This window comes from Thamnophis elegans, chromosome Z, assembly GCF_009769535.1.
Source record: "Thamnophis elegans isolate rThaEle1 chromosome Z, rThaEle1.pri, whole genome shotgun sequence".
Lineage (NCBI taxonomy): Eukaryota > Metazoa > Chordata > Lepidosauria > Squamata > Colubridae > Thamnophis > Thamnophis elegans.
Window position 1 is genome coordinate 32,300,307 of NC_045558.1, and position 16,931 is coordinate 32,317,237.

Below are 16,931 nucleotides of genomic sequence, written 5' to 3' on the forward strand. Positions count from 1 at the left end.
TTTTTCATCAGTTTTAACTCCTTTTTTTCCATGTTCTCTGTTTGTTGTTCAATGCTTCCGGTTCATTGTTCTATTGCCGCAATTCTTTTTTCCATGTTTTCTGTTCTCTTTTCAATGGTATCTGTTTTTACTTGCAAATTCTGAATTCCTTGCATAATCATCTCTACGGTAACTGCCTTCTCTCTCTTTTCTTTTTCCTGATGTAACATTGTTTGTATTGATCTTTGTCCCCCTGCTGGTGAGGAGGAGGATGTTGTTGTTGCAGAGCCGGTAGTTATTATTCTTTTACTCATCTTCAAATTTTTCTATATTATAATCCACTTGATATAAAAGTCAATTGCAATCCAGAGTGACAATAAAGTGATCAAAGGTTAAAAAAAAGGAAAAAGGTAAAAGAAAAAGAAAACAAAAAGGCTGAGGAAAAAGGGAAGGAAAAAAAGCCAAGGGTAAAGCACGAAAGCAAAACGGAGACAGTAGGAAAACCTACTATGAAAAATGTGAAAAGGAAAAAGAAAAACCAAAAACCCATAAAAGAGAAAAAAAATCTTCAATCTTTTCTATGCCATAATCCAATTAAAAAAAAAAAAAATTTGAAAATAACGAAATACAAAACCCAAGTTCACAGCAAAAAGAAGTAAACACTGCCACCAGCAAAAAGAAAAGAAAAGAAAAGAAGAAATAGTTTCAAGGCTTCTTGTAAAGCTAAAGTTCTCTAAACAAAAGAAAAATAAATTCAAAACTTTTATAAAATGAAAGCCTTTCAAGATCATTCCAGGCTTACTCTTACAGTTGTTATCTATTCTTTCCAGGCAGAATTTCAAGCTCTGAAAATTTCAGAGTGAGCACCTGTGTAAAATAACTGTTCCCCTATCAGTCCTGGCTGAGCCAGTAACCTTGGAGAGCAACTTTTTCTAAACATTCATTCAGACAAAAAATAGAAACAAAGTTTAAAAGCCTCTAGGTGGCAGTGTTACTTATCCAAAACTTTCCCTCTCTGTATTGCGTTCTCCGCCTTATTAAGAGAAAATAAAAAATAAAAAGCCAAATGAGAAACGCTGTATATAAAAAAAGACTCCTAAACAGTGGAACTATAGAACTTAGTTATCAAACAGTCCAAAAAGTAAAAGGCAGGAAAACGGAAAAGGAAAAAGCCTGCTCCATTTAACACTGTGCTGATCAGAAAGCCTAGTCAAGCTTTCAACAATAAAAAGGAGGGGAAAAAACTTTCACTTTGACTGTAGCCTTATATTCGCCGCTTACTCTCTCTCATCAGTCTTTACTTTAAATTAATTCTCTTCATTTAGGATGTTTTCATAAATCAGGAAAAAGGTAAAAATCTCACCATAAACAACATGCTCTCTCCTGCACTTTAACTTCCGAAGCTGTCAGCAGTTTCGCCAGCCTTAATGGCTGCTTCCTAGCCACTGGCAAAAGGGCTATTCCTGGATCACTAGAGACTCTGCGGGTTTCTTTGGGATTGGCAGGATATGCCCCTTCCTATCACCGTCTCTTTGGGACGGATTAGGTCCAGTTGGACAGTCCTGCAGTTGGAATTTTGGTGGTGGTCTCGGAGCCCCGAGATTGACTGTCGTGTCACCGCAATGTCAACTTCCTTACTCTCCCATTATTAGAAGTTATGAATGAGGTGATGTCAGAGAGGAGAATACCCAAAACATGGTCAGAAGCATATATTACACTTTTACAAAAGGAGGAGGCCGATTTACTACAAATTAATAACAGACCAATTTCCATGTTAAATTCAGATTATAAGTTATTTGCTTCAATATTGGCAGAATGACTTAAAAAATACTTAAATGGTTTCATTTATTCTGATAAAAATGGGTTTCTGCCAAAGTGACAAATTAAAGATAATATGAGGATAATCTTAGACACTTTGGAATATTATGAGGCACATCCTGAAAACAATTTGCATTGATGTTTTTGGATGCTCAGAAGGCATTTGACAACATGAACTGGCGCCTTATGCTGTTACAACTGAAAAAAAGGGCTTTGGTGAGAAATTTATTCAAACCATACAAATTATATATTATAAACAAACAGCTAAGATAATGATAAATGGAGATCTCACAGAGTCTACTGAAATAAAGTAATGGACGAGACAAGGCTGCCCATCATCACCATTACTTTTTGTCTTAACATTAGAAGTTTTAAATAGAAAGGTCAGAGAAGGAAAAGAAATAAAAGGAATGAAAATCAAAAAGAAAGAATACAAGCTACAAGCATTTGCACCTGACTTGATCTTCATTCTAGAGGATCCATTAGAAACTGCACCTAAATTGTTAGAAAGAATAGAAGAATATGGAAAAGTAGCAGGATTAAAAATAAATAAAGACAAAACGAAAATCTTGACAAATAATATGTCAACAAGACAAAAAGAAGAGTTGGTGGAAACCTTGGAGCTGCAAGTTACGATCAAAGTTAAATATTTGGGGATATATTTAACAGCAAGATGCAGTGCTCTTAAAGACAATAATTACTATAAGCTCAAACAACAGATCAGATGGACATGAAGAAATGGGAAAATCTACAACTTTCAATGATAGAGAGAATATTTACAATTAAAATGAATATTCTACCTAGAATTTTATATCTGTTCCAGACTATTCCAATTAGATTAGGAAGGGAATATTTTGATGACTTAAATAAAATAGTGTTGCAGTACATATGATAGGGGGAAAAATGAAGAATAAAACTAAAATTGTTACAAGATGCAAGAACAAGAGGAGGATTGGGCCTTCCCAATTGGGAACTATATCCACCAGGCAGCAACTTTGATGTGGGTTAAAGAATGGATAACACTAAGGAATACCAGATTATTGATTCTTGAAGGACATTATCTATTGTTGGGATGGCATGCCTTTTTATGGTACAAGGGAACTAAAACATGGGGGTATTTTATAAGACATTACCGGAGTCTTTGCTATTAAATTGGGAGAAGATTAAAAGACAACATTATTTAAAAATTCCAGTCTGTCTGGCTTTCAACTATCGAAGACTTTTCATACGCAATAATATACAAAAAGGAACAAATAGTTAGATATGGTGAAATATTGAAAGTAGAGGGTAAACTTAAGTCTATGCAAGATCTGGAAAAGGAAGGTATAAAGATGAACTGGTTTTCATGTGCAAATTCAATCTAGATATGACAAGGACCGTAAAGAGGAAGGTTTTTATGATAAAATGACTGAGTTAGATAAAATTTTGATGGGTAGTGATGAAAAAGTAATTTAAAAACTTTATGGACACTTACTAGAGGTTAAGTTAGAAGAAGAACAAGTTAAAGGAACTTTGATAACTTGGGGGGAAATTTTGGGCATGGGATTGAATTAGAGAAGTGGCAGAAAATGTGATCCCAAAATTACAAAATGACAATGTCAACAACATATAAAGAAAATTTGTATAAGATGTTTTACAGGTGGCATATACCCCCGACAAGAATAGCAAGAATGTTCAAGAATAAATCAGAAAGGTGTTGGAAATGTCATCAGACACCGGGTTCATATTACCATATGTGGTGGACTTGCGCAGAAGCTAAAATATATTGGACTAAGATCCACACGTGGTTGGAGAAAATAACACAAAAATGTATAGACTTTAAACCAGAGACTTTTTTATTGGGAATCATACCAGAAATATATAATAGAGACTTGAAATACTTGATTGTAAATGTTTTAACAGCAGCTAGAATTGTATTTGCAAAAAATTGGAAAAAAGATAAAATACCAATACAGGAGAAAACTATCCAAAAAATTATGGAATGTGCAGAAATGAGTAACTTGACATTTGAAATTAGAGAACAATTTTACAAGATTTGGGATTTGTTTTATCAATGGTTAGATAAAAAATCATGGTAATGGAAAAAGTGGGAGAACTTTTTATATTTTAAGAATAATAGAATAATATATGCAATACTATAAGGGTTTAGCACTGTTAAATAATTAGAATGATATAATGGAATAATGTATGTATAATTTCAATATATAGAATATATTGTTTAAAAAGTAGGAATAATAATTGGAGTCAACTATTGATGCAAAATGAAGTTGTATGTATGGATTCAATATTCAGAATATCTTGTTTAAAATTAAGGAATAGTAATTACAGTCGAAAAATTGACATTTAATAATAATGTACTTATGTTTATCTAATGAACAATTTGTGATTCGATATATAATTGTAAGACCATGGGAAGGACGCACAAAATCTTGTAACCAAACAACACACTGTATGAAATGGAAGAAGGTTGTATATGTTTTATATTTTTTGTTTGTAATATATACACACGCACACACACACACACACACACACATACACACACACGGAAAGTTAAGTTAGGAGTTAGGAACCTCCAGATATTTTGGGAAATTTCAACTTCCATCAAGTTCAACTCCCACCCAATAGAGTCGATGATCAAGTATAACTATAATTTGATATCAATTGAACAGCCCAAGGTTATAAGGTAAAAAGTCTTTATTGTATAATTAAAAACTTATGTAGGCATTATTTCTTACTGATTATAATTATATGGAGAGTAAAGTAGACAGCATCCTGTATTTATAATTTGTATATTGCTGACAAAATATCTGAGTGCAAATTATTGGGATGTCTGTTTATTTATATGAAGAACAAAAAAAGCTCTTCTCCTGGACCCTATCAGCCAAAATTATCATTATTAAATGTTCAAAACCAGTTTTCTAAATTATTTATTGTTTAGAAATGTATAAACATTCATTTATCCATCTACTGATCAGACTGCCCTCATGTGTACAAAACATTTGGTAAAATGTTCTCTTTTTTGCCACATATTTAGACAAATTTGCAGAAGAAAACAAGCACACCCTTTCATAGTAGATGGTGAAGAGGAGGAGGAAGTTCTACATTTCCACCATTTCTTATCTGGTGAATGGATGAAACCCAGGTGTTTTTCCTAGGGGAGGAGATACAGCCCAATGATAATTGTTCCACTAGCAGGGAAGGAAGGGGACTGATACTTTACTTAAAAATTCAATTTTTAAAAAATAAATGTTTAGATTGTACAATCCTTACTACAGTATCATAAAAAGCACTGTAAAAATGCTGTTCTCTGCAGCTAAGCAGTTATGTCAGAAATACTTTATTTTACATTAAGACCTTAAAAAGAAAAAACGTAGAACCTGATACAGGTCTATTCTGCTGATATGGTTAACAATGTACAGTACTATGAAAGGCAAGGTTATCTTCTATCACACAACCAGCAAAAGGGGAATTTGATAAAAAAATAGCATAATGGGGTAAATAGAAGTAGCATTATTTGCATTAGGGATACTAAGGATGCCTTTTCAATGCTTTTGACAAGTCTTTTTAACAGTAGTTCAATGTCTGATAGAGAGGAAAGAAACTTAAAATTGGATCATAGTTCTAATATTCAAGCCTTGAGGAAAATAGATATAAAAGAATACACTTTAGCATTTATACTACAGCACTGGAAGACAAGGGAAAACATTGCGGAAAACCAATGTTCATTGTTTTATGGTTTTCAAGGGTTTTAGCAAAATTCTATTGCCCTTGATAAATTTATTTGTCCAAACATGTAAAAGACAGTAGGTTAATGAAAAAGGAAGCCAGAGGAATTACAAAGTTCAGGCAAAGCTAAATGCATTTTCTTTACCAATACGCTACCATGAGACTCATGAAATCTGTCTCATTCTTTATTTCTTTTTATTTCTCTCTGACAAAATATGCATTTTTGTACTTCTTGCTGCATTCAGCCATTATTGAGAAAGCATTGATCATGTTTGCTGAGGATCTTCAAGAGGCTGAAGACAGAAATAGTGTGTGTTCTCTGGCCCTCCCTGACCTTTATAAATCTCAATACTATTAATCAAACACTATCAATCATTACTATTAGTGTCTACATGGGGTATAGAAGTATGTGTGGAAGAGAATAGGTTTTGGTTCAACCCTGCAAGAACAAGGAACTCTGACTTTTAAGGTCACAAGTCACTGATTTTGGAGATTTTTAAATGGACCTTAAAACAGCATTTGGAAGCTGTAGCAGTCCAAGCAATTTTCGGCATCTTCTGATATATTCAAATAACATTAATATTCAGCAATGTACACTGGATCCAAGGAGGCTTCTGAATCCAGATCAGGGTGCTGGTTATCACATATGAAATCCTACATGATTTGTACCAAGCTATTTGTGGGATTTATCTTGTTGGAACCTTAAATAGTGCAATCTTGGTTATGTCTGACTTGTAGAAAGCACCTTCCTGAGATATGGATGACCTAAATCCTATAAGTTTATTATAAGACCTTCCAGACTGTTAAATTAGTAATACTGGTGATGTGGTTCTGTTTTGAGGGCAATTACTTAACTGGGACTTCCTGAGTTTACCATTGTTAGGATGGTTTAATCTTTGAACTTTGTCTGTAAGAAGAATCATTCTGTAAACATTTTAAACAAATTAAATAAAATTGATGTTTCTTTCTATTTCTCCATATTATGCACCACTGTCTTTTAGTTGCATCCGTGGAATGTCCTTTCTGTTTTCTTTCTTTCTTTTTTTCAACACAAGATTCTGACGCTTCTTTAGTTCTGTTTCCACATTCTAAAATTATTATTGATCCTATAATCCACCTTTGAGTAGCCATGTTTTCCCCACTCTGTTTATCTTTTCAACAATCTCTGTGCTGATTAGACTGAGAGGGTGATTGCCTGAATTCTATGATCAACTGGGAACAAAATATAAATCTTTCCTATTCAGTCCAACACCTTAACCACTATAAGAATTGTCTCTAAGAAATTCCTCAGGAATGGTCCCCGCCCGGATTAATTTTTAAATAGCTTAGCTTTGTCCTGGGGGGGGGGGGCAATCTGCCTAGGGCTGCAAAAAAAGCAGCTGCGGAGAACTGGCTGGAGTAAAAGCTCAGCTAATGTTGAACCTCTTCTCCATTCACAGCAAAAAAAAAAGCTATGAATTACAAAGAGATCCTAACGACTGACCTTCTCCCTGCCCCTTTCTGCCAGAAAGGGGAGATATCTATAGATCTTATAAGACATACAGACCAGAACCCTGAGAGGAGCTCCGTTGAGCTCCCGACGGCGGCAGGCTCCTCCCCCCGAAGCCAAGAAGAAAGAAAAACAAGAAGAGGTAAGCTAAAAATTAAAGAAAACTGTAATACACAATTGTATTGATCTTAATAGGTGGAACTCATGAATAGAACAGGGCAAAGTCAGAAATTGACAAAAGAACTATTATTCCCCAACAGTAATCAATATTACAGTCTCTTTTGCCCCTGGCTTCTGAATGAGTAGGAGGGAAATGCACTGATCCTACATAAAAATAAATATATAATTTACCAAGTAACTTTCATCATACTTCCGTGAGTTAGGCTCTTTTTTTAACAATACCAATACATTGGTCAAGTTCAACTTTTATTTTTATACATAATAAAGTCTTTCCATTTTGAAAAAATAAAGATAAACATATTTAACTTTACTAACAAATATGTTTCTGCAGAGGATCCAAAAACCGATTATACAATCTTGACAGAAGTCACCAGCTGGCAGAAAGCTACCCACCTATTGCAGTGGTGCTACAATTGGCAGATATTTTTGATAGGTATAACTAGATATGATTTAGCCATCTATCAAAGTTTGTCTGCTTAAATGCAGCAAAGATTTTCCCAACAAAAGCAAGAACATATTTTGCCACATCTATTGCATTGCCTAAATAAATCTGATCAGATATACAAAATTCTTACCAACCCCCAATTGCATTTATTTCCAAAATCATTATCCACTGTAAGAACATCTTAACAAAAATCTTTATTGCTATTAGTATATTAATGCGTTATTAAACAATTAGCATTTAGAAATATACTGTGTTAAATTCAACATATTAAACATGCATCACAACTTCATTGTTCAGTCATGACCCAACAGTTATCATTTCACCAAGAGTTTCTGTATGCTCATAATATCTAGCCTTTTATTTTTCCAAACACTGATTTGATTAATCATTTTGCCTTTGCATTACATGTCTAAAATATTTATATTTTAGGGCCATTATTAATGGAGCCAGGATTTTTTGTTTAATATTGAAGTGTTTGTTCTTCTTGTCTAAAATTGTCTCAACAGCTTTTGACAACCCAATTCAAGCTCATTATTATTTTTTCATCAGCCCAGTTGAATGTTACAGTTGTATGTTACAACTTGCCTTAGCATTACATATTTTCCAACATGACTTGTAGCCCATTTATGTCTTTATTTTCAGGAATGTTTCTAAATCAATTTCCTCACAATATGTTGCACAATGAAATGCAGTTAACTCTCCACTGCTTATACCAGGCATGATTTCACTTTTTTTTTTAACTAAAAAGCATCCTATATTATATATTGCATTTTTAATATCTTCACTGTTCTTCAATATAGCTTTTGGATTAAATGGCAAAACTGCTGAAATATATTTCAAATATGATTGCATAGATTTGTATCAAAGCATAATAACAGCCATAAGAAATTTCCAGCCAATGCAGTAGCTGACCTGTACCCGTTTACTGAAACACAACCCTAATCACACAATGGTCAAAAACCAACAGTAGTGTTTCCCATTGCTTTCAAATGGTAAGCACATGAATCCCCAAATTCTCCTCTAATCCCATATAGGAAAAATAGAGACCTATGTATCTTCACCCATTTTCTATCATTACCTCATCCAAAACATGTCACCTTATTTACCAAGAGCCAAAACTCACAGAAAAATCTTTATCTAGTGAAGAAAACAGATCAACTTTCCTATGCCTCCTTCAGCAAATGAAAAATGTCTAGGTTGAGGTCACTAAGCTCTCTATCATAATCTCAAGACCTGTTTCCTGGTCAGTCGCTGTTGTCACTAAATGTTTTAGTATATAGTATATGAAGTCAGGTTATCTTTGTCCCATAAACTCTCCTTTACTCCTGGTATCTACATGACCATCACTGTTTTGGCCACACAAGAAACAGTTTGCCACCGTCTTCCTCTGGGATGTTTTTCAGATTTCTGGTCTACTCAACAGCCCTGGGATTTTCTATTGCTCTCTCATTTAAGTACTAATTGGGTTTAATTTTGCTTACTTTTTAAAGATTGGATAAGTTGTGTGAGCCAATGGCATTTTAAGATTTATGTGCACCTCAAATCACATTCTATGTTTTCTTGGTTGATTTAAATCATATCTATATTTCTTTCTAAAAGAATAGTAGACAACCCAATTATTTTGTTCCACAATCTTTGTTGACCATGAAATATGGTTGTATGTGATAAGCAAAAACATCATCACAGTTATTTTTTTCTAATGATAAATAAAGGATAAAAGTGGATATAGGAAAATTATCATCCCTAGATTTTTTACAAACTGAAGCAGTGGTTTCATACTATTAGTATCTATTATTGTTTTTCTTTTGCAAGAATAATAAATGAATTGCAACCATTGGACAAGTCTGACATTTAACCAACATGATTCTAATGGTGTTCTTCAATTTCTTCAGGATAACAGGTTTATTTGCAATTGAGCAAATTCTGAGTTAAGGACCCCTCTGAAGCTACTACTGTAGCTTTATTTCTTCTTTCCCACCCTCAGATGAGATAGGTCAAACTCATTCTAAAATTGCTGTTAAATAAACAGGACTTTTCTTCTATACTATTGTCTTATGAAAGAGAGTTATATTTCAGGTCAGTTAACAAGACAGTTTGAATTTACTTTCCAAGTACCTCTATCTTATCTTCTCTATAACTATTCTTGCCTCTCTCCTTTTCTTTAAAAATAGGATGAAGAAAGCAATATTTTAGCCATCTGAACAAGCCGCATTCTGAATGATCTCACTAACGGGAAGTGCTCCCGGTTATCTCTTTTTCAAAATTGGAGCCATTATACTCATTTGTGAAAATCCACATTTAGCCTTTCATAAAAAGTGGAATTTTGACCCATTGAACTGGAAGAGTTTCTGTGCTATTCCACTGATCTTTGACAAGGTAGCTTACAACAACAGAGAATACAATTTAGTATCAGTGTGAATTTTTATTCCACAGTTTAACTCTGACTGCTCACAAGCAGTACATTTACTTTGGATAACTGGTGCTTTATGGATTCTAAAGACTGCAACAAAATTGGAGATGAAAACAAAAAATTAAATTCACTGAATTCACTCAAAACAGTTTTTATTACTAAGATGGGCCTCCAAGGACAATTAACCTGGACAATATGATGTCTTCCTTGATTTTCTTAAGAGTTAAGTTTGTGGGTTAGTACATATATTTCCAAATAATGACAGGAAGAAATGTGTTAATGATTCATAAAAAATGAAACAATCATCTCCATTTCAGGTTATGAGTATTGATGAGATTAAAGTTTTCCATTCTCCCCTTACTTTAGAGTTGGAATCTAAGCAGGAAAATATAATAATTTTGCCAGGTCTATTCCAAGAACAACATAGATCAATTCAGGCAAATTTCAGTTCTTTATTTGCTTACATCCAAAATACAGAACTTTGCTAAACTAAATATTACTCTGCTCACATGAATGGATATACTTTGGGAGATACTAGGGACTGGCTATCCTAAATTTCTTCCTTTGACTCTCTATCCAGCTCTAGATGTGTTGTCTCTTATCCTGCCCCTCCTCCTTGAAACTAAATTAATATGGCACTAGGTCTCTGAAGCTTAGATAAAATTAATAGGATGGAACAATGAAAGTAATTGTGTAATACTGGACAACAACGTAAGAATATATTGGAATCTATCTGCAGAATATCTCACTCAAGAAGGGACACAGGGTGATGTCCTATCCATGCCTACATTCTTTCTATGGCAGGGGAAACAAGTAACTATGAATTTATCAAAATATAATACTTGTTTACCGCCTATTCATTAGCAATGGTTCAAAGTTACAACAGCATTGAACAAATGTACTTCCTGTAGGTCTTCCATGTTCTGACTACTGCACCATTTCTAGAGTCATGTGACCACGATTTGAGCACTTGGCAACTAGCGTGCACTTATGATCGTTTCAGCATCCCATAGTCATGTGATTGTCATTTTCAACCTTCCCTGCTATGCTGCCATAAGCAAAGTTAATGGGAAGTCATCAGGGAAGGTCACAAGTGCTCCCTCTCTATACTTGCACTGCACTAACATCCCAACCATGGTCTTCCCCAATTCATGTACAGTCTGCAGTGATCTTTTCAGGCCTCCTCTGCAGTATCCCTATACTCCTTATCCATTTAACAACCTACACATATTGGGATTATGATGGCAACTGCTGTATTGTTGTCACTAAGTCATGTGACATTGTGCTTTATGTTTGCATCACTTAGCAAAGACAATCCTAGTCCCAATTCCATCACAACCTTAGGATAACTGTATATTTGTAATTGTATATTTAAAATATAGCAGCAATTATATTTGCTCACTTTTTTTATGAACTGTTCTAGTGAATTCAAAATCCACACTGTATTCTGCTTTATTACAGAAGATTATTATAAAGGTGTTAACTAATAGTTTTTATGCTAATTGTGTTACTCAGATTACCAAAATAAAGAAATATACTTGCTTGTTTCCATTTCATGCCCAAACAGCATCAGAAACACAGCCTACAAGTTAAACCTTAATAGATCAAGTAAAACACTATTTCCTACATACTCCTCAATTCATGCAATGATTGGAAAAAAACTACAGGTTTCATTTGTCTTAGTCTCAATGTATGGCAAAATGCATATTTATCAAGATCATTGCAAATTCCAAGAGTGAAAGGAATGTCATGTTAAAATGGAATATAAAGCTAAATATTTAACAAAACACCATATATAGAACATTTTCCTTTTGTGAACTGGTTGTTATTATTTAATAAGGTAAAAGTTTGCTTAAGTGTGTTTGTCACATACCTGTGATTTTTGAAGAAATTTCTAGCTGGCTTATTATTAGACCTCTCTGTGTATATGTATGAATATTCAAATAATGTCAACATGGGTTATTCTACAATCTTTTAAAATTAATGCAACCCTTCAGGTTTCAAGTTACTTTATCTGTAAAATTGGGGATGTGAAACAGAGAAAGAATTTCTGTATCAGTACTACAACTTTTGGAAGAAGGACACAAATTTTAAGCTATTTCTTCTAATATATTTAAAGCCACAAGTTGTTAAATCAGTTCTGTCCGATTACTTGTAGCCCTTATATCAAAAAGCAAAGATTATTAAAAGAATAATTAGTCTTTAAAATGCTGACATTTATACCCATGCATCTAAACTTTTCTTTATTAAACCATGTCATAAAAGATATCAAAGTATTCTGCTTTTTTTAAAAAGGCATTAAAATTCAGTAATACCCCACAAAGAGAAAATTGTTAAATCTCTTAAACTCCTGGACTTACATTATCAGTTTTTATATGCCTGTCAACACTTGTGGAAAAAGAAGCAATGGTTTATTCTCTGTCTCAAATTTAAAAGCCAACTAAACTTTTTTCTACCTTCCCACTGAGATCTTTAACTCCAGGCAAAGAGCAACGTGTCAGTTTAAAATGGGATACAAAAGGCCATGCAGTCTCTATTAGCTGCACATCAACAGACACTACCATCTCCCATTTCATACAATTTATAGAAACAAGAACTAACTTCCCTTATTTTAAAAACTGCATTAACAGTTGGGAGGCTGGGAGGGTGAGGAGAGTGGGGAGGCTGTGTAGAAAAGCAATGGCCTCTGGCTGTGCTTACTGATTTGTTCCTAAACTGTTCCTTTGCTTATCACAAAAGGTTAGCAGGGATTTTTTTTCTAAAATTGCACTAAAATTAAAATTACTAGGTTTGCGTGAAGACATATTGAGGACTACAAGTAACTAGGTCTTCTCAGTTAAACAACTACCTATGTTTTGGCTTCCATATGTTAATGTAGAAACCAACATCTATAGAGATGTATACGCAAAGGCCTCCATATTTGAACAGATGTTTGGCATAAGAATGACTGGGTTTTTGAAATCAGTGTCACAGCATTGTATCTGGAATAACCTTTTCTTGAGAGCTTCAAGATTTTAGGAGTAAGTTGATCCCACTAGAACTGTTTGTGGCAGAGGATCACAATGGTGTGGTAAAACAAGGACTTGTTGACCTTATTGGAAGTAACACACTTGTTATTTAATCAAATGCTTTGATTTAATGCACTTTTTTTTGCAGATGCACCTCATTTAGTGAAGAGCATTTTCCAGCAGTTAGACTGAGATCTCTTGAAAATTTTAATATCACATGTAGGTCTACTTTAGCTAGTTAGATCTGGAAGGTTTTCTTGTTAGAAGGCTGCTTCAGTTTAGCTCCTTTTTTAAAAAAAAGCTAAGAGACTTTCTGTATCTGAGCATTAAATGTTCATTCTTATTTTTATGATATAACTTTTACTGATACCATTTTAATTTCATGAAAACACTCCAACCTTGATCAATTTGAAATCAATTTATTTTTTACTCTCAGTTTCTGATAACATATTCTGGTTCAGTTAACTATCTGATCAATATAATCCAATATGAAACAGTACAGTGATTTTAAAAAAAAGATGTCTGCAGCAAGCTTCATCAAATTCATCAAAGAGTTCACACTCTTAGTCGCTTATTTCAAGTGATACAAAGAAACTATAAAACCTCATTAAAATTTCTAAGTAATATAACTATTGCTTTATACTTATTTATTGGTCCATTTTTTACTTTACTGCCTATAAAGCAAGGCACCTTTGCCCTTTTGAGAAAAAAAGATTGGCTCCTAAGAGACCAAACAACATGGAGCATAGTAGTTATATAACCAGAGATTGACTGATTACGTGCCATCAATTTAGCATTAACTCACATTAACTATATAGATAAATTTCCTTCAGAATTATCTGTCTTTAACCTTATGATTTAAATCTTCCAAGAGTAGCAAAATTGTTGCTGGAATTGAGTCCCTTGTTGCTGGATGGAGTCCAATTGAGTCCATCCACCTTGTTATACCTTGTTATTTCTCTTTCCTTTCACCCATTCTAGCAACTCTTCAAAAGAGCTACTCTTCACATCATGTATTCCAAATATGATAGTCTGATAATCTACGATAGAATCAAGATCATGTGAAATATTAATACCATTTTATAATGCTTTAGTAACACCACATTTGGAGTATTCTATCCAGTTTTGGTCACCACAATATTAAAAAGATGTTGAGACTCTAGAAAGAATGCAGAGAAGAGCAAAGAATATGATTTGGGGACTGGAGGCTAACACATATGCAAGAATAACAGTTGTAGGAATTGGATATGTCTAGTTTGATGAAAAGAAGGGCTAGGGGTACTTGATAAGTATGCTCTAATATCTAAGAAAGAAAGAAAAAGGGGGCACTCTATTCTCCAAAACACCTGAAAGAAGACAAAAAGCAATGGATGGAAACTAATTAACCTAGAAATAAAGAGAAGCTTCCTGACAATTAGAACAAGTGGAATGACTTGGCTCCAGAAGCTGTGGGTTCTCCAATAATGAAGATTTTTTTTAAAAAAAGAGATTGGACAACCATTTGTCTGAAATGGTATAGGATTTCCTGCTGGAGTAGGAGGTTAGACTAGAAGACTAGGTTAGACTTGTTTTATTTGGAACGCAGAATGAAAACAGAGATAGGGAGGGAGGGGGGGTATTGCCTATAAATTTAGACCGAAAGAATTCTACATGACAATAGGTATGAACCATGACTTGTGTATTGGATACATTATTCTTAGAAGCTAATTTAAACATCTGTAGAATTAAATTGCCACTTGCCTAATGTTATGCTTCTATCCCATCTGGAACCAATATATACATTACAAACTAGAAAAAGTTTAATTTAATTTAATTCTGATTAAAAAATCTTACATTCAAACTGGAAAAGTTTCAGAAACTAAATTTAAAAATTAATTTGATTCCAGTAGGATAGGACAGTTGGCACCCTCTTTATATTTAATAATATACTGTGTGTATGTTTACTATATCTATTATCTATAGCTATACCTACCTACCAGTGGTGGGTTTCAAATTTTTTTAGAACCTCTTCTGTTGGTGTGGCCTGCTTTGTGGGAGTGGCTTGCCAGCCATGTGATTGGGTGGGAGTGGCTTGGCAGCCATGTGACCAAGTGGTAGTGGCTTGGCAGTCATGTGACTGGGTGGGTGTGGCCAATTTGTAAAATGTGGTGAAACTCACTTAACAATGCTCTTGCTTAGCAACCAAAATGTTGGCTCAGAAACTCTGGCATTTGAAACACGCAAGTCTTAAAGCTGTCAAGTTTGACCCTTGCACTCCTAACCCTTTAGAAAAAAACCCAGGGGTGTTCAAACTTGACAGCTTTAAGACTGGTGGACTTCAACTTCCAGAATTCCTCCTTTCGCTCTTCATCTTGATGATAGGCGGACGGGTGGGAGGAGGGAACTGGAACCGGTTCTAAACTGCACTGTAGATTTGTGGGACCTCTTCTATAGAAGACATTAGAACTGGCAGGAATCCACCCCTGCTACCTACCTATCATAAACACAAAGATTTTTAGATTCATTGTCCAAAATTTCATAGAAAGCCAATGTAATATAGTGGTTAAGACAATGGATTAGGACTGGGAGATTCTAAACTTCTAGTTCACTTTTAGCTACTGATACACACTAGACAGATTTGAGGTAATCACTCTCTTTCACCCTAACCCACCTCATAGGGCTTTTGGGGTAAGAAAAATAGGAGAAAGAATACAACATATGCTGTTCCAAGCTAAAAGAGGCAAACCTATATGTGATTCAAATAAACAATGCATTTAAAACACATTTGCACTCTGAAGTTCCTGGTGTTCTCTGGGTTTGGGTTAGGATTACAGACATTTCATTACCCAACTAGGTAACATCACTAATGTTACAAGCTCAGAGACTATCAAGAACTTTACAATTCAACTCTGAACTACATATATATTCTCTTTTATTGAAAGAGCTTATTATTAATTATTAACAGCTTTAGATTCTTAAATAAATACAAATTAAGCAACAAGATTCCAATTAAGGAATAAGAGCTAAAAATCCCAGCTTTTCTTCAATGCATATTTATTAAAAATTCACATGAAGGAAAAGATAAAAGAGGGAAACAAGTAAAAGCAAGTCTTACCAAAAGTAACTTCTCCTTTGCCAGTTTTGTCAAAAAGCTGAAATGCCACCATAAACAATGCATCTGGAGCACAGAGGACAGATTCAAACGCTACAAATTCTTGAAAGGATATCAACCTACAGAAGAAAATGTTATTAAAAATATAGTCCCTTGTTTATAGAATATTGCAATAGAACATCCATTAAACCTGTCTTTTCCCATCCTGCCATCAAACATATAGAAACTGCAACTCCCAAAATTAATTGTTCCAGTTTCAGAAGATGTATAATGTTTTTAGAAATAACAGCAGCAACTTATAAGTATTTTCCTTTCTTTTTCCCTTTTTTCCACAGTCGAGATCAATCTTTTTCTTGTAAGTCAAAAGGGGATACAGATTCATACAAATATTTTTGTTCTTGTTTATAAGTACTGATACATATCTGGATATTTAAATATAAAGTAAAACTTTGATCTGTGTGCTGACCAGATGCTATTTGCTTATGAGCATTGTTAAATCTATAATTTTCCCTACTCCATAATATAAAAAGCACTTCCTCTGGAAAATAGAATGCATGGACACTCAACTGTACAGCAATATCTATGATTGTTACATGATTTATATATTGCCAACTCAACCGTTACATTATATTTCTAACATATAATGTTAGGTCGGACAATATATAAATCTTGCAATTTTAATCTGTATTCCTCGCAACAACATTTATGCTTTATATTACCTTGGGCCTTAGTAAAATGATCTGCAATGTTATGTTCAGACATGCAGTACTCCAGTGAAACTAATT

The 16,931-nt window shown here is 34.0% G+C and overlaps 1 protein-coding gene across 1 annotated transcript in view; it reads right to left on the reverse strand.

Annotated features, from left to right (window-relative positions):
• Window positions 1–16,931, reverse strand: part of SLC25A13 (solute carrier family 25 member 13) — a 163,432-nt gene that overhangs the window by 88,957 nt on the left and 57,544 nt on the right. Inside the window, exon 4 of the mRNA XM_032235092.1 lies at window positions 16,150–16,265. Coding sequence (XP_032090983.1) covers window positions 16,150–16,265 — 116 coding nt within the window. The remainder of the gene's footprint in view (window positions 1–16,149; window positions 16,266–16,931) is intronic.